Genomic DNA, 19313 nt, shown 5'->3' with positions numbered 1-19313 from the left:
ATTCATTTTATTTTGAACCTCTAATTTTCAAAAATTAAAAAATATACCTCCAAAAATGTTAACTTTACATTAATTATTAATCAATTATTTTTATTAATTTGATTTAACTCATTTTAAACTAATATTTGAGAAAATATAAAAAATATAACCACTTTATTAAATTACAATTATACTCAAACAATAATTAAATTGAATACAAAGAATAAAGATTTAGTATTTACCCTTTTTTGAATTCATTAATGAAGCAATAAAAGTTTTATTTTTTATAAATTTACTATTTTAACTTAAAACAGTACAAAAATTAATTTATTTTTAGTGCTGCAAATAAAATCAATTTAATTGCATCTTAAGCAAACCGCATAAAATTAAATATATTGCTATAATTATAAATCCGTATTCCTTTAAAAAGGATTTCTTTGGCTATTCATCTTATCCACTTAAAAATTAGTCTGATTTAGCCTTTTGCTTATTTAACATTTCTTATTCTTCTTCTTCTTGCTATTTAAGAATCTTTTTGACCTTTTGCTCAGTTTAAGAAACACTTAATTGAACATAATCCTTGAAGAAATCAGCAGAAGCTACTTCTGGTTCAGGATTTCTATCAATAATTTCACCTTCAATGTGCCATGTCAATACTTTGGTAACTTTGATAATAACTGATTTGCTATTTGAATAGTTAATTTTGTCAATTTTAGTAATTTATTTAAATAAATAAAATTTACCCTAGCAATTCTTCTTCAAAAGGCAACATAACCTTTGCATATTACTTTGTGTGACCAACTAATTGAAGGACACCTTTCTTATCTTCTTTGTCATTAATCCAGATTCTTTAAGTAGTTCCTAATAAATGATCCCATCTCTTAAATGTATCAAATAACTCAGTAATCTTCTTAGAACGCATTTTTACGTCTTGAGAAGGTACCTTTTTCATTTTCATAGCAGCTGTACCAGGTCTAGGATAAAATTAGCTGATATTTAGGATAGGGAACTTATACTTATCTACAAGCTTTAAAGTATCATCAAATTATGCGTTTGTTTCTCCAGGGAAACCACAAATTATATCAGTTGCAATAGTCATATTAGGTACATTTTTAAGCAAATAGTCACATACTTATTCAAATTCCTCACAAGTATATTCTCTATTCATGTTCTCTAAGACTGTGTTATTAGCAGCCTATAAAAATAATATAAAATATTAATTAACAGAGTTTACGTGTTTTGTGAGAGTATAAATTTGTAAACATTTTCATTTAATTACCTAAACTGGGATATGAAGAAAACTAAAAACTCTAGGGTGTCTCAAAATGGTTGACATGTTCTATAAATGTTCAAGGATATAAGGAGGGTTGGTCATACCTACTCTTAACATGACATCATTTGGCAAAACCTCAACGATTAATCTAAGCAATTAGGAAATATCAGTTCCAATATCTCTACCATAAGCACCAGTATCTTCAGAGGTAAGCCATATTTCTTTAACACCTTCTTCACAAACTGTTTTGACTCTATTAACAATAGCTTCAGGTTGGTAACTACCAAGCTTGCCTCTTGCGTGCTTAGTCTTGCAATAAGTACAACTACCAAGACAACCTGTATTAATAGGAATGCTAATACAAAATGAATTATTTAAAATATTAGAATATCAAAAAGGTAAATTACATTTCAATAAGATTGTTCTTACGAATTTTAGGTAAATCCAAAGAAGGTAGTGTTTTTTTGCCATATAAACGAACTTTATTTCCTTTTAATGTTTCCTCTACAACCTCTACTACTCTATCAATTTAACTAATACCAATTACACTTACATCTTCCAAACCAGGTATGTTTCTATCACCTTATGGTACACAACCAGCAACGACAATTGGTTTCTTTTTGTGCTTATAAGTTTTAACAATAGTCATGAAAGCATCCTAAGAAGGATTCTTGACAGTACAAGAATTAACTAAAATCAAATGTGCATCTTTGGGATCACTACATAAATTGTAACCATACTCTGCAAGTTAACCCATCATAAATTCGCTATCACTTATATTATGAGAGCAGCCAAAAGTTTTGACATAGACATTTTAAGTACCAGGAACTTGATTGTTGACAGGCATATCTAATATTAATTCATTATAAAAAGCATTTAATTAAAAACTCAAAAAAATTTTTTAGCATATTATAATTTTATGGTTTATTTTATTTTTGCATCATCTTCTACTTATTCAACATAATATTTTTTGTATTTAAAATTAATGAATTTATTAATTCTCCCTTTCAAATTTAAATTAGTATGTTTGCTTTTAGACACATTTTAACATATTAGTTAATTTATTCATATTTATTCTAGAATTTATTTATTATTCAGACTTATTTATTTAATAAAATAATTTGTTTACCAAATTTAATTTCATCATCATCTTCTGGTTCTTAAAGTTCTTCCTACTTTGGTTCCTCCTCAACTTTCTTAACCTTTTTAGGTCTCTTTTTAATATTTCTATCTTTAACTCTATCCTTTTAAATAAAATCATCAGCGACGTCTCCTGCTATAACGTCTTCGATATCTGCTAATTCTTATTGACTCATGTATATATGTAATGTGCTTGTTTGTTACCCCTATTTAGTGTATTGTAATTTCTATTTTTAATTAAATTTATATCGTTGTATCAAATTTATATTTATATAGATGATTTTTAGATATTATCAAGTCTGCAAAATAAATTTTTACAATTTCAAAATTTCAATCAATGCCAATGAATTAGTTAATATCCAAGCTGGCAAGCAAATAATCTTCCTTCTTAAATTGTCTAGAGATTTCCGAGAAATTTTAGGAATATTATTAATAAATTCCAACATACATTATAATAATTCTTCTTTATTTAATTTAAAATGAAAAAAAAAAGAATAAATAAATAATTTTAAATATTCATTTTAATTCGAAAGAAATTAAGGAAACTTCTCAAAGATATCAAATTTAAAAAATAAATTAATTAATTAATTTTTGTTTACAAAACCGAAGAAATTAAAAGTAAATTAAACTAAATTTATTCATGCTGTTAATATTGATTGCTTAATTTTTATTAAATATTTATTCAAATCTAAAAAAAAAAAATTTAACTTTTGTTTTTAATTTGTTTACTTAACTTTTTTTAGGTATGCAAAATTTAATAAATAATTATCAAATACTACTTAAAGAATTATTAATTAGTGGAAATAATTTATCTTTAAAAAATCATCTACAAAATGATAAATTGTAATTTTAACTTTATTTGTTTAGTTGATTGATTAATTAATTAAATATGAAATGAGGGAGGATTAAAAACTATAATAAATGACTGAACGGATTATATAATATAAAATATATTTTTTTATTTCATAACTTTTAATTTATATATGTTAATTTAGGATAGAGAGTAGATGTAATAATAAGTCTGAAATATCTTTTAAATTTATAATTTTTTATAAAGAAAAATTTTGTTCTACTTTATTTTAATCAAATTTAATCTAAGAAATCGTAGGCTTATCTCCAATATACCATTTTGCACTTAAAGGGTTCGGCATTAGGATTGTTAAAGTAATTTTTTATTCTTTTTTCTAAAGCAAAACCAGATCTAACATAACCAGTAGAGTTAGAATCCTTGAGATGGAACATAGGGCAGAAGTCATTTGAACCATCTCCAAAGTAATGTATATTTTCGTATTTACCAGGATACTTAGCAAGGTGCTCACGTATAATTTTACTCTTGCACATATTAGGAGTACCAGTGCAATAGGTGCATTCATGAGACTCATAGAAACGCTTGACAATAAGCTAATCGTTTTCAATTACGCAAGGGTTGGTGTAAATGGCAGTGAATAAGTGAGATATTTCATTCTTTTCAACTATCCACTTGATAAAGTTTGAATTAGCGTCGCTTACTATAATGATGTCGCTACCTTTGGATTTAATTTTTTCAAACAATTCTTTCATGCCACCAATTAAATGGCACTTTTCAAGTTCTGCCTTAAGTTGCTAGCTAGTGACTCCGACCTTTTATTTGATATATGTGAGTACCTTATTCATGAAAGCAGTCCATTAATTTTCATCTTCTACATCTGCTAATTCCTTAGGGAGCTTTCCGTTTTCGAAGAGATTATAAAAGCAGGTATCGCTATTTTCTTCGATAATGGTATAATCGAAGTCAAAGACGTACAAGTCGCATTAGTTGCCAGTATTTTCAGTGAAGCTCATTTTATTTGTTTAGTTGATATTTAGATTTTATTGATTAGATAATATCAATAAATGCTTTTTTAATTTAACTTTTTTGTTTAATAAATATTTTTTATTTAGTTAGTATTAGTAAATTTGACTGATTCGTTTATTATGTGAATTTAAAAGGTGCATCAAATTTTTTTAAGAATATCATTTATACATTTAGAACGTCATAAATTGGTTCCTGACAAATTAAACCTACTAATTACATTTGATTGCACATAAGAAATCAGAATTTTGAGTATTTAAGAAAAACATTAAACTTTTATATATTTTTTTACTAATATATTCTGAATCAATAAATAAATAATTAAGTAATGATAAAAAAGAGTACTCACCACTTAAACTTTTTTACTATTTCTACTTATAATTTGCAAGTATTCTTTACATTTTATGTGCTTCAATTGCAAACTCCTTATCATAAAATACCAATTATGCCCAATTCAACTGATTTTTAACCTTTTCAAATTATTTTTATTCAAGAGAAGTTTTCATTTTATTATTTTGCAAATAACTCTTTAGTTATATAGTGATGAAATTTGTTTTTTCTTTACGTAATACTTTAATAAAGCAAATGACATAGATTTAGTAAATCTCTTTGAATATTTAGATCAACTTACTTAACTTCAAGTAATGTTCTAAGCTACTTTCAGTTCAAATTCAACAGCATATTAATGAGATGTAAACTGTAGAAAATTGTTTTATAAGATAAATAAATTTCATTTGGCTGATATGAATTAGAAATTGAATTTACACTTTTATATTGTAATAGAAAGAAACTTTAATGAATAAGATTACTAAATAATTTTTTTTTCTTTTTCATTTTTATGTTTACAATTAAAATCAAAAGCAAATTCTTTTTTAAATAATTGCACATGAGCAATCCATACTTATAAATACATATATACCATGTTAAATTAAAAAAATACTTTTGTCTTCTCTCTCAATTTTATTCTAAATCTTTATACTTTAAAAATAGCTGAATTTCCTTTAATCTAATTTTACTTTTGTTACTAAAAAATATAAATTTCAATCCAGTCAACCAATTGATAAATCAAAGAGAGTATGCTCACCCTAAATGTTTTGGTTCATTGGGCTCAAATAGTTAAGCTAAAAAGCTTTAAAAGAGAGAGAAATATTTAAATTCAAGCTTAAGCATAGTCTTTTTAAATATTTAGATTATCTTGGATGGCCATATTAAGTAAAAAATGATCCTAGTGTAAATATAAATTCAAAATAAAGTTCGTAAATTTGTAACTAATATCAGAATTTATTAAAATAAAATAAAAAATAATAATTTCGCAAATAAATTTTGTATTCCATGCTATTTAGGTCATAGTGCATAAAACTGTACTTTTTATTTCAATAATTATTTTGGCATTATTAAATGAAAAAAATAAAAAATTTTAAATATTTTATTGACGAGTAATAGATTTTCAAGAGGAAAGTATGAAAAAAATTTTAAAAAAATTTTTCTATCTAAGTTAATATTATCTATTTTAATTATCCAACTAATAAGACTGAAATTCAAGAAAGAGAAGTCAAGTATCAAATATAATTACGTAAGAAACAAACTGACTCAAATTAATTATCTTAATTTAAAATTTAAATAGAAATATTTTTTAAAATCGCCATTGAATATTATTAGAATCAAAACTATTTTCTTTTCTATAAAGCAATAAACAAAAAAAGCCAAAATTTATTTAAATATAAAATAAATAATGAGCAAAATATTATTAAAAAAATATAAAATAATTAAAAACAGCATTTGATAATATTAGAAAGTAAATTTAAACAGTTTATGATAAAAAAATATTACTAAAGTAAATTTTTCAACAAATTAATTTGTGATTTTGTTTAAGGATAAAATAATTACAATAAGAATGAAAACGAAGAATTATTTATATTTAACAATTCTTTTTATTTCAAAATAACTTTTGAATAATTTTTAATTAATAAAATTTACTTATTTAGTCTATTATATATTTATTTATAGATAATATAAACTTTAATAGTAAACAATAATAAGTTTCTTAATTAATTTATAAATTATTTATCTAATTAAATGGAAACAATTTACATATTCTACTTCAAATTTAAAATTTATTTCAAATATATTAGTTGATAGAATTAAAAAACATATTCTTAACTTTTATATCAATAAAAATAATTAAAAAAAGTATTTGATAAAATAATTTTTTAGTTTTGTCAGATAAAATATTATAGATAATTAATAAACTTAATTTAATATTTTGATAATGCACTTTTTTATACATAATTAAAAGAATTAATTTAATTTAAAATAAAATTAAGATTCATTCAGTTTTTTGTAAAATAATTTAAAAAGGAAATTTCAAATAAATTTATGAAATGTAAATTGAATAATGATATTCTTAAATAATTTTTAAGTTTGTTGAAACTATTTATTAGAAATCAATATATTTATTAATTTAATATTTTAAAAAAGTTATTAATTTATGAAAAATTTTTTAGATATGAATAAATTTATTTTTAACTTATAAATATAAAATTAAAATTGGTTATTTTGAAATTACCATGAAAAGTAAATTTTTTATTTCTAATTTACATTTTTAAATAAAGAACAATGATTACAATTTTCAAAAACAAAATATGTTTATAAATTTAGATTAAATTTAATTATCAAAACATAAAAATTGACCAATACTTTATATGAAACCCTGGTAAATATTATTAGAAACAAATAACTTACATAATTTATTTAATTATTTGTAAGTTAATTTGGTTTCAATTTCAAACTTACATTTTTAACAACTGTTAGTTTCATTAGAATTTTACAAAATGCAAAAATTCATTAATTTTATTTAACTCTAAAATATTGAATATTTTAAGAAAAACAGAGCAAAATTTAAATAGATATTAGAAAGAAATATTGAATTAATTTATTTAATAATTCAAAATAATTTTAACTCTAAATTTAACTAAAATATAATTTATATACAAAAGATTATAACAACTTTCTATCATTCAGTTATTATTTTCTTGCTATTTTTATTATATATTTAAAAATATTAAATTAATTTTAATTTCTAACTGTCATCTATTTCGAGGATATTTAGATACTTATGTAAGATACTCAGTATATATGTTTAATATTTTCTATTTTTCAACATTATTTTAATAATCCGTTTAGATTTTGAAAGTAATTTAATTTTTCCCATAAAATTGAAAAGTTAATTTAATTAAATAGATGCCATATAATTTTATAGATAATGAAAAAAATACTACAAAATTTAGGAATCGCATTTATTATAATCAAAAATGAATAATATTAATTGATACATTAAGTATTATTTTCCTTGATAATAATATTTAAATATAATAATCTTCCTTTGAGGTAATATTTAAAAGCAGTTTTAAATGAAATAAATGTGAAATTAAAAATTAAATTTATTCATAGGATTATAAAAAATAAAATTTAAGTTTGATTACACATTTTAAAGATTGATTTTAGACTTTTTAGTTATTAATTTACAGCTCCTTTATTTAGTTTCTATTATATACATAATTCAAGTGCAATGATCATTATTTCAGATTTTACTGTTTATATATTTTTTAATTTATTATGGTTTGAATTTTTATAAAGATATCCTAAAATTAATAAAAGTTCAATCAAATATAAAAGTGACTCAATCATTACATCATAACAAAATACATTACATAAATTGTTTTACCATTCAAAAATGAAAAGAAAGACACAAAGAATCGGCATACTAATACTTTTATTTGCTAAAATAGTTTTAGGGTTATGGGATTTAGTAACTGACATTATATATGTAATAAAAGCTTAGTTTTAGTTTGAATACATGAGGTATCTGATGATATTTTTTATAGTAGTAACTCCATTTATTATGCTTATAACATGGAGCGTTACTCTTGGTAAAATCAAATTAGATAGGAGAAAAGATATTGAAAAAGAGAGGAGAATTCAAGAGCAATATTTGGCTAATTCAGAAAATATTATCCAATTTTTCTATCGATTTATAAAGGTTAGCTTGAAAGAAAACTACTTAATTTTGAGACAATCTTTAAACTAAGTTTTTAATGCCTTCATTATAACTCTACTTTAAACTCTTAAAGTTTTTCCTTTCTTTCTGATAGCATATACTTTTAAAAAATTTGAAGTAGTTATAACTCCTGAGTTACTGAGGTATGCATCTCAATAAACAACTTTTTACAAGAATTTACTTAGAGAAGAATAACCAGAAAATAACTAAACTCTTAACGATGGTATATTATTTTTAACAGATAACATTACCTTTATAGAACTTTTCTTATTTAATTAAAAAGAATATCGTTTAGTCTCTTTTTCTGATAAATAAGCATCAGAATCTATAAATGAAAACATAAATCAAATTCTAGAAGTCAACATCAAGCCTACTTTCTTGTAAATAGCCGAAGTAAACATATTAATAAGCATATACTTATAAACTTTTATTTAAAACTAAATGTTTTTTTTAATTAAATTTTTCAAAATAGGATAGGACTATGAGAAAGCTTATTGAAATAAATGAAATCTTTTTTTCTATTTTTGAGGCCATGCCTATGGCAGTGTTATAATTTATCAATAATTACATGCTAAATTGTATAATCTCTTTAAAGTTGAGTTGATATTAAATTTGTTTTTTTAAATTAAAAGAATGGACAAAAAGTGATGGAAGCTTAAACTGGTTTATTATACTCTCATTTGTTTCTAGTGCTGGCAGTGTTTTATATAATATTTTTATATTATCTCATTGGATGTTTGATAGTGAGATAAAATCTTTCTTTGATCTGCTTACTTGTATGATGGATTCCTAAAAAGGTAGAAAGGAAGAAAAAGTAAAAAAAGTGTTTTCTTTTTTTGATATCCCTTAAAAAGTACTTATAACCAGTCAATCTTAGCTATAAAAAATGGCACTACTTAAACCTGATAGATTTTCTCGAATAAAACAATTGCACATCCATCTACCAAAAAATAAAAATTCGTTTGATATTCTTCTAATTGATATGCACACAATTCTTCAAAATTTAATTAATCAAAAAATTAAACTAGCATGTTTTAGTCTTAATTTAAGTGAGTGTAATATGACAAGTGAATAAAGGTATGAATTAACTTAGTAGGTTAGAAAGATAAAAGCAGAATCTAAGTATTTGAATTTGAGATAAACAACTGGCGAAGCTTAGTGCAATTTATGCGATAGTATTGTTGAAAGAGCATTAAACATGAGTATAAATTCAAATTTCTTTTATTTTGCTGAAGATTTCACATTATACAGAGTGTGCAAATTATAGAAAATGAATGAGATTGATAATTTTTTAAATTTACACAAAATAAAAATGTTAAAACTTGAAGAAGCCATTTTCAAAAGTAAATTTTATGTAAACATTTAAGAAGAGCAGTAATATTCTCCTTAATGCTTAAATGATTTACTTGCAGAAAAAGAGGAAAGTATTGTTTAAATATAGATCAAGCTTTCTGGGTCTACTCAAAACTACAATTTTATAGATGGATATACTTTAAAATTTCCTCTTTATTTAGATTAATTTTTTTATTTGTAGGTAAATTCTCCTGATCAAATAAATTTTTCTTCGCTTACTAATATTTTGCTAAATAACTTGAAACAAAATAGCTATTCAAATGGTGTCATAGTAAACGCTAATTTTTAATTCAACTAATCAGCTTCATTAGTAGATATTTTAAAGTATTTTATGTCTCTTTACAAGTTTGAGTAAAAGTGTGAGGATCAAAATTATTTAGTTGAAGATGAAATTTTTTCAAAAAACTTAATTGACTATGAGGATTAAGAATTAATTAGTCCTAATTAGTAAGAAAATGATATGGTTATAATAGAGTGTAATTAAAGTATTTACAACTAAACTCAACCTCCAAAAGTAAGTGTTTTATAGAGTATGATGGTAAAAGAAGATGCAATTAATCAAATGGGAGTAAGTAACTTAAACAACTAAATTCTTTTTCAAATCATTAAGATTGATGATTGTATTCTGATTGGCTGCTCTAAAGCTCTGTTTAACTAAGAAGATTTTTTAAGTTATTTGATTAGTGAAGAGGGTAATTACAGTTGTTTATTTCTATTTTTAGATTTTGAGATACCGCAGGAGTTTTTGTTGAAATTATAAGCACAGTTGTAGGAATATTTTAGGTAAATGAATAATTTAAGACACCTACATTTGATAATTGGAGAAAGTGGATCCTTTTATATCGATCTTTAGCTGCATTTTACATTTATTGAAAATGTGATGATATATTAAAACGAATTATTCTAATTTAAATTTACAGATCATAAGACTGAAAAGGATTCTTTATAAAGTACAAAATAAGTAAATATTTATACTTATGCTGATTTAGTTTCTGATGATATTGATAAACATATTAACTCAATATGCAATAACGAGTATGCCTAACAAGTGCTAATTAATGCAAAAAAAGGATTAAATGCAAATAAAAACTTGATTTAAAAGGATTTGGAAAATATTTTATCATAAAATAATCTTGATTATGAAGAATAAGTTGATAATAAATTTTAGACACGTTCCTTTTCCTTTAATTCTGTATAAGTTTGCCTTCCTTTAGAATTACCTCCTCTTAGTGCAAAACTTCTTCCACAAGCATTAAAGTAAATGAATATGATTTAAAAGATAAGTATTTACGATAATATTGGTATAGACATTTAAGATTTTATATAATAAAATAGCTAGAGTTTATAATATTTAAAAGTTCTAAACTCTAAAATAGAAAGATGCAATTGTGGATTAAAACACTAAAGCAAAACTTAATAAGAATAGAAAAATCTATGTGGTAGTTCTTAGAAAATGATGACTATCAGCAGAATTATTTACAGGATTAATACAATTTAAATAATTGACATCGAAATGTTAAAAGTATTAAAATATTTAAACATAACACAGTCTTAAATGTATTTATCTTCAGATTACTAACATTTTGTAAACTCTTTGTAGTCTTTAAGCAGTAAATTATAAGTAGTTAAACTAGGATTTCAAAGCTGCAATATATGGTTTAATAGCAGTATCACAGACTTTTTATGTAATAGTTTTATCTTGTAAACATTTTAGATAAATGCTGTTAGCAGTTATAAGCTAATCGGATTAGACTGCATTTTGAAAGGGTTGTCATTTAATTTCTTAATTTCTAATATAGGAATAAAAATTAATAGCAACTAAATTACTTAGAAAGACATGGATTTAATAGATGAACTTCTATAAAAAAGAAAAGCAAAGGGCAGTCTAAAATCATTTAAATTCTCTTTGAAGAAATCAATAAAAACTTCATCTAATAATTCGCTAAATAATAAATAATATTTAGATTTTTACAATAAAATGATGTGCAATTTGATGCAAATAATTGGTATTAACAAAATAAGTCTTTCTTTTAAAAATTTCAATGCAAATATCAATTAAGTAGATCTACCTTACTTAAGCCCTTTACTCTTCTAAAAAAATTATAAAACGATGAAAATAAATATAAATGGAAATACAAATTAATACATATTAAGCTAGTAAATTTTACAACAATTTTAATAGGAAGCAAAAAAAGATCAGCAAGAATTCAATTGCTTAAGTTTTAAATCAGATTATATTGGAAAGTAAATAGCAAGAAATAACATATTTGAAGCTGTGTTTAATTTAGATACAAAAAAGAAAATATTAACTATACCTTATGACATATTGGATAATAAACAGCAGAATACTTTAATAAAAGGATAATATATCTTCCTAAAAATAGAATCTGATTTAAATTTAGACTTGATTTCAATGATAAGCTTTGAAAATAGTTTAAGCTAACTCATTTTGGATTTCTCTTAAAATATTTATTTATTATTTGAAGATATTTTAAATTTAATGAATAAACTTGTTAAAGAAAATTAAAATATTAAGTACCTATGCATAAAAAAACCTAATTAGCTTCTTTCTTCTAGCTAAATTTATTAAATTAAATAATTATTTAAAAGTTTCTAACATTTCCAGCCTAAAAAATTTTTATTAAATTGAAAATAAATAAAATAAATTTTAAACGAATTAAACCAATAACTAAAATAATTTAATATTTCTTAAAGTAGAAATATCTCTCAACATCTTTATAATAAACAAATTTTGTTAATATAGGTCCATCCATTAATGTGGGGGATAGTTAGCATTTATAATTAATATAAATACTGCCCCAAAACCTAGACTCATTAGTCTGTACTATTTTAAAAAAAATAATAGTTATTTTTCTAACAAATGTTTTTAAAAGAATAATTTAAAATATATAAAATTATATTAATAAATTTAAGTTTATTTAAATATTAGTACCTATAATAGATATTAACTTATAAATAGTTCATATATGTTTATTTACATTTTTATTTAGAGTAATAATAAAATTAATTCAACTTTTAAATGAAAATTTTCAATTAACTTTGCTTATTTTTTTTATGTTTATGATTATTAAAATTATTAGTTGATAAAAAATATAATTAACTTTTTTAAAAAGATCAACAATTGCTGATGAATAAATCATAAGAATAGAAGAATTTTTATTGACTTTTTATTTTAAAGCTCAGTTATTATAAATTTATTTTCAAATTGATTTTAAAATAAAAATATATATAAATATTTTCCTTCACTTTTCTAAAAACTATTTATCCTTCATAATAAAAATGTCTGTCTTATTAAATTTAAAAAACTACTAAAAATTTTTAAAGTTTTCAAATCTATAACTGATAACGGTAATTTAATTTAACAAAAAATACTTCATGTATAAGTGAAGTAGACAATTTTTTATGAAACTTTCTTAGAATTATTTTTTTTCTACATTAATTTTTAAAAGAAAGATTAAAAATTGATTACTGATTTATAGATGTTGATTTGCAAAGTAAAATAGCGTCTATTTTAATCTAAATTAAACACTTAAAATAGACTTTAAATAAGTCTACACATGAATTCATCAAAATGAATAAAATTTTTCTAGTTTAGTTCATAAATTTTAAAAGATTTATTTACTGGCTTTGAACATTATGTTTGACGCTTATATACAATTAAATCTTACTAAAAAATTCTTTGGATTTTCTAAATTTTGAAACTAGATAGTAATAGAGAAGATTCTTGATATAGTAAATTTCAATTTAATCAGAAATATATTTCTTTGTGTCTTTACGATAAAAAATAAATCATTATAAAAAGAAGAAAAGCATTGGATGATTAGACTAATTAATAATTTCAGTAAACAAATAAAAAATACAACAAACAAAAAATATCTGCTAATACCTTTAATAGCATATTCATTTGTGAAATCTCAACCAAAGTAGATTTAACTCTATACATAACCCAATCAACAATAATTTTCGTCTTCACCAATGCAAAAGTAGGAATTCCCTTTCAAAGTTAATAAAGAAGAATTAAAAAAACGTTTAACACCTATTCAATATAAAGTTACTTAAGAAGCTGACACAGAACGTCCTTATACAGGATAATACGATAAGCATTTTGAATAAGGTGAATATTTATGTATCGTATGCTCTGAGAAGTTATTTAATTCAGACAGCAAATTTAATTCAGGTTGCGGATGGCCTGCTTTTTCCTCAAGTGAGTAGGGAAAGATTTAAGAAAATGTAGACCAATCTCATGGTATGGTAAGAACTGAGGTTGTTTGCAAAAATTGTGGTGCACATTTAGGTCATGTTTTCAATGATGGTCCTAAGCCCACTCATCTCCGTTACTGTATCAACTCTGCCTCAATTAACTTCAAAAAAGCTAATTGATATAATATTTATTACAAAATCTAATTGCTAATATATATCAAATAATTATTGCTTTTAGATTCCTAAAAATCAAATAAAATAATTAATAACCGAATCATTAATAAAATCTAAGCTGTTTTTATGTGTTTTTTTATTGATTTTATGCATTTCTAATAAAATATATAAAATAATATCCTTGAATATAAAATTATTAAGTTAATAAAAAAAAAAAACACAACAAACAAGTAAAAGAAGAAATCTTTAAAATTATTAAAATATACAAAAACACATTAATTTAAATCAAATATATTATTGCATGAATAGTTCAATAACTTTTTCCTTTCTTTGAAAGTATTTTAGATTTTAAACAGTTTATATTTGTTTTATTAGAATTCTTTTTTATAGATATGCTAGCTGTAACTTTACGAAATCATTCTTATGACATTTTGTTAGAAAATAACAATGACCAAAAAGTTTTTTGCTAATTGAGTAATAACTATCTTTAATGACGAATTTTTTAATAATATTTTATTTTTCATTTAATTGCTTTGCTATTTGTTAAACTATATCTGAATTTTATAAAAAGAGATTAACACTCTTTATATCTAAAGTAAGTTCTACTAGTTTACTTAGCTTTTATATGTGTTTTATAAGTAAAAATACTTCTAATTCAGAAACAAGATCGGTATTATTATTACATTTGAAATCTAGTTTTTATAATTCAGATAGAGAAGCAAACGATGTAAAGCATCTATTAAGATTGCAGCATGACTCATTTATGTTAAGTTTTAAAATCTGTAAATTTTTTGAATTGGAGGACTCTATAAGATTAAAAAATTAACTTTATTAAATATTTTACTGCTAAAATTTATTGTCTTAGCTGGTAGAAGATTTAAAGTTTATTTTTATTTTCTTTATATTTTAAATATGAAATACTTTTCCTAATCCATTAAGTAAATCTTAACTGAATAAATGCCCATTAAGCACTTTAATATCGAATTTCTAAAGCCTATTCCAACCTTTTTGCATAATCTAAATAATAGTGAATAGTATTCCGCATTCATGAAGATTAACTCTATTTTAAATAATAAATAAATAAAACCATTTATTGAAATTATACAAAAGCTGGATATTTACGGCAAACTAATTTAAATTTCATTAACCTAAGAGAATAAAGGGAATATTTAGTTTATTTTATTCAAAACCTTTTAATCTTCTAAATATATGGCATCCTTAAATCTAATTTATAACAAAAATAGAATCTTTAAATATTTAAAATAATTTTTTAAGCTCCATTGATAAATAAATTCATTTTAACAATTATTTTATTTGAATAATTTTTATAAATTTCCAATATTTAAATTAATTAAATACAAAATATGAAGTTGAAGTTATTGACATTATATTTCTCTAGTCACATGATTATTTGTTAAAGCATGTTTATTCTCGCAATTTTTGCATAATAAATTTAGACAGTTAAAATTTAAGCAAATCGAAGATATGTTTAAGGTATCATTAAATAAGTTTTTGCATTCTGAACAATATTATGAGCTTGTTTTATTCTATTGTTTGTCTTGTAAGTTTTATGCTATTTTTTGAATGTAATTCATTTTTATATTTATTTGTTTATTTATTAATATTTATTTTCTAAAAACATTTAAAATAAATTATAAATCAATCGATTGATTATAAATAAAAGATAAAAAAAGATGATATGTAATTAATTAATTAAATCTTAAAAATAATTTTAGTAAAATCAAAATAGTATAACCATATTTACTTTACATATAACAGAATTGTGATCTATTATTTCACATACAAATTACATTCTTAATTTGTAAATTAATTATCATAAAAATATATTTAATTATTTATTTATTTATATATTAAATTTGCTTTTTAGAATTATTTTTACTTTTTTTAGAAATAATAATTAGTGATTCTAAAATTAAAAATAACTCAAAATAGCAAAATAAAGTAAATTAAGCATGATGCTAGAACAAATATTGAAGAAAATGCTTTTTGAGTTGTAGTTTAGTCTTTAGGAGTAGTCTATGGTTAGCTTAATACTTATACAGTAAATTATCTTGATACCTAGTTTTAATTTGCAGAACTCTAATCAGTTCCTGATAAAAACCTAAACCTTGAAGCATCAATAACCATATTAATTTATATGACATCTTCTAGAGAGGGATCAATTAACTACAAAGCTATCCTTAAACCAGTTCCATCCCAATTTGCAGTAGTAAGGGAAGTATAGTCATATACTATATTCCTTGCATCTTTTAGATACAAAGACACAAAATCAAGCTTTTTTGTATAAGTTGGATCCAAGAAAGAAATTTTGGCATAAAAAATGTCACCAATCACGTAAGAATGACTAGGGTCTTAGATAGTTGTGTATGTGTTATCAGTATATATTTATCCTGTAACGCTTAAATCTGCTATGATGACGCAATTACCTACAGTACAATTTTAAGTAGTCTGTTTGTCAACATCTATCTAGAATGTATGAGTTTCATTTCTTTCAGTATAGACGTAGAGGCACCATTTATGAATTCTGTCAAATGATAGTGAAGTTCCAATCAATATTTACAAATATACAACCTGAGAAATTTAACTTGGTCCCACTGTTGTTGAATAAGCTAAGTTATAGATATCGATTAAAGGAATTTTTATCGATTATTATCCATTAGCTCCGGCTGTAACGTATTAGCTGGGCAGGTCTTCATAGATTGAAGTATTAGGGTTTTCATATTAAACTTTTGTAATAATTTCAGGATAGCAACATACTGGTAGTACTGTTTATGTCAGATCTAAAGTCACGATTGAATTCACAAAAGATTGGTCATTTTCTGTATCAAAATAACAGAGTGTGTCTACTATAATTGCTGACATTTACTCAGCTATACTTATTTAGCATGCATCTAACTAGCTTGCTCCAGTTAAGAGATGAGCACAATTAAAGAAATTATAAGGACAGTTTACCTTTAACCAAGAGTTTTCACCATTCTAAGATTAAACTAGTACATTTCCAGATCTAAGCTAGTAACCCCATACACCATCGTAGGCATTTGTAGAAGCTGAACCTCCTAAAGAGCTTCTACTGAAAGTTACTCCACCACAATTTGGATCTGCTCTACAAGCATTAAGAGCATCATTCAAATTTGAGAAATCTATGCAGTTCTAGTCACATCCTAGAATTTGTGAACCTTAATAAGCCTCAAAATCACAAGGATTATCTGGAAGCTGAGGATCAGGACACTAATCTTTTATCCAACTATTTTCTTAGTTAGGTTTGAATATAGAGCCTGAACTAGATGCTCTTAGTTAGTAGCCATGACCATTTCCACTTGCATTTGATGCATTTGGTCCTCCTACAGCTGCAAAACTCCAAGTAACGGCTTTGCAAGAGGGATCAGCATTACATGCTACTTTAGCTTCGTCTAGAGTTGCAAAATCCTAGCAACCCTAAACACATCCTCCACTATACTCACCATTAGCATAACCGTATGAGCAGCCATTGCAAATTTGCTTTTTCCAAGAATTTTCACCGTTTTAAGAGTAGTCAAAATGTCTTCCAGCTCTTAACTAGAAACCGTAAACACCATTATAAGCATTTGTAGAAGCAGAACCACCGAGCTCTGCTCTGCTAAATGTGACTCCACCACAGTTAGGATCAGCTCTACATGCATTTTCAGCATCCTGTAAAGTAGCGAAATCCTTACAATCTTAAACGCATCCATTTAGAGTAGCACCTTATTACCCTTAAAAATCACATTGACCGTCATAATTAGCATTGACATTATTATTTGCAGGGCAACTTCCTTTAACCCAGGTATTCTCTTTGTTAGGTAAAAAAAGAGCACCAAAATTTGAAGCTCTGAGTTAATATCCGTGGCCATTACCAATAGGATTGGTAGAAGCTGATCCTCCAACACCAGCAAAACTCCATGTAATAGCTTAGCAAGAAGGATCAAGATTGCATGCTACCTTAGCTTCTTCTAGAGTAGCATAGTCTCTACAGTTTTCAGCACATCCTGGACTGTATTAACTATCAGTATATATGTACTCACAATCAACATAGGGAGTCCTATAGTAGTTTTCAGGACAAGGACACGATCTCTAATACTAATCTATTTAGCTTCCAATAAAATCAAGTTCACATCTCAAGCAAACATTAGATCCAGGGTCACATTAGCAGCTACTATTACAAGGTAAAGCAGCTCGTGAAATTGAAATTAAAATAAGTGTAAGGAAAAGTAATTTTTTCATTTTTTATTTTAATAATTATTTAATTAGTTTTTAATTTTTAAAATTTTATTATTGAATATTAAAATTGAATGAGTTTTTAAATAAAAAATGTGCGTTTAATAACAAGCAATTTATAATTAATTATTAAATTAATTAAAAAAAAAATTAATACCTAATTTATATAAAATTAAAAATAATTTTGAAATAAATTTATCATATTTTTTTATTTTAATATTGAAAGAATACAATAAAAAAATAATAGAAAATAATTTTATCCTTCAAAACAATTTCTTAATATTTAAAAGTTGATTTAATAAAAGGATAAATAAACAAATTATAAAAAAAACAATAAAAATTTATTTAATTGTAGAAAGTATTATTTACAAAATACATTAATTGTAAAGTAAATATTTTGTATTTTATGCATACATACATAAATCCATTATTATTATTATTAAACTTAACCTAGTTAAAAGTTTTAATACTTATAGAAATTTGAAATAACTGAAATTATAAAGAGTATTATTTATTTATTTAATTATATAGAAAGATTTTTTAAGATAAATATTCTAGATTAGTAATGCAAATAAGCAATATTAACAAAAAGTTTTTAGTAAAATGAAAATACAATAATATACATTTTAAAATTATAATAATTTATATTTTTTGAAATACAAAATATATTATTTTCCTTTTAAGCTATTTACAATAAATATTTAATTTACATATAAAATTAAATACAACAAATCCTCAATAACTAGGATTGAGTGATAAAAAAGCACTAAAATTTATTAATTTAATTTAAATAACTTAATTTAAATTATGATGGGGTAAGTAGGTAGTAATCGTTTGTGAATAATTATCTTATATAAAATAATAATAATTTTTTTATTTCATTCAAGTTATTTTATAATATTAAAATTTAAGTTTAATAAATGCATGAATTAATATCAAAAATAATTAAAAATAAATTTTAATAAAATAATTATTATTTTTACTGTTATAGACTCTCAAAACATATTTTTTTCTTTTGAGCCATCGAATTT

At 23.2% G+C, this 19313-nt stretch overlaps 6 protein-coding genes across 6 annotated transcripts; 2 read left to right on the top strand and 4 right to left on the bottom strand. All coding sequences in view use genetic code 6, as the record gives it.

Moving 5' to 3' along the window:
- Positions 1 to 330: 330 nt before the first annotated feature.
- On the bottom strand, positions 331 to 2568 carry TTHERM_00136290 (MiaB-like tRNA modifying enzyme, archaeal-type family protein; the record flags this gene model as incomplete). Its single annotated transcript, XM_001019710.2, has 5 exons — positions 331 to 664; positions 723 to 1174; positions 1259 to 1607; positions 1660 to 2101; positions 2382 to 2568. The coding sequence occupies 5 exons, from the start codon at positions 2566 to 2568 to the stop codon at positions 331 to 333; spliced, it is 1764 nt and encodes a 587-aa protein (XP_001019710.2).
- A 907-nt stretch (positions 2569 to 3475) lies between these two features.
- TTHERM_00136300 (2,3-diketo-5-methylthio-1-phosphopentane phosphatase family protein) lies at positions 3476 to 4213 on the bottom strand (the record flags this gene model as incomplete). Its single annotated transcript, XM_001019711.1, has 1 exon — positions 3476 to 4213. One exon carries the CDS (start codon positions 4211 to 4213, stop codon positions 3476 to 3478), a length of 738 nt encoding a protein of 245 aa, XP_001019711.1.
- Positions 4214 to 8425: 4212 nt separating this feature from the next.
- On the top strand, positions 8426 to 12283 carry TTHERM_00136320 (transmembrane protein, putative; the record flags this gene model as incomplete). The annotated part of the gene is made up of 2 exons (XM_001019713.2): positions 8426 to 8858; positions 8913 to 12283. The coding sequence occupies 2 exons, from the start codon at positions 8426 to 8428 to the stop codon at positions 12281 to 12283; spliced, it is 3804 nt and encodes a 1267-aa protein (XP_001019713.2).
- Positions 12284 to 13470: 1187 nt separating this feature from the next.
- Positions 13471 to 14034, top strand: TTHERM_00136330 (methionine-R-sulfoxide reductase; the record flags this gene model as incomplete). The annotated part of the gene is made up of 1 exon (XM_001019714.4): positions 13471 to 14034. The coding sequence occupies one exon, from the start codon at positions 13471 to 13473 to the stop codon at positions 14032 to 14034; it is 564 nt and encodes a 187-aa protein (XP_001019714.4).
- A 279-nt stretch (positions 14035 to 14313) lies between these two features.
- TTHERM_000136329 (hypothetical protein) lies at positions 14314 to 15800 on the bottom strand (the record flags this gene model as incomplete). Its single annotated transcript, XM_012798514.1, has 3 exons — positions 14314 to 15088; positions 15151 to 15252; positions 15388 to 15800. 3 exons carry the CDS (start codon positions 15798 to 15800, stop codon positions 14314 to 14316), a joined length of 1290 nt encoding a protein of 429 aa, XP_012653968.1.
- A 172-nt stretch (positions 15801 to 15972) lies between these two features.
- Positions 15973 to 18288, bottom strand: TTHERM_00136340 (carboxy-terminal crystallin fold protein 10p, putative; the record flags this gene model as incomplete). The annotated part of the gene is made up of 1 exon (XM_001019715.1): positions 15973 to 18288. The coding sequence occupies one exon, from the start codon at positions 18286 to 18288 to the stop codon at positions 15973 to 15975; it is 2316 nt and encodes a 771-aa protein (XP_001019715.1).
- Positions 18289 to 19313: the final 1025 nt, after the last annotated feature.

This window comes from Tetrahymena thermophila, assembly GCF_000189635.1.
Source record: "Tetrahymena thermophila SB210 genomic scaffold scf_8254582, whole genome shotgun sequence".
Taxonomy (NCBI): domain Eukaryota; phylum Ciliophora; class Oligohymenophorea; order Hymenostomatida; family Tetrahymenidae; genus Tetrahymena; species Tetrahymena thermophila.
This window is presented reverse-complemented; position numbering and strand designations above follow the sequence as displayed.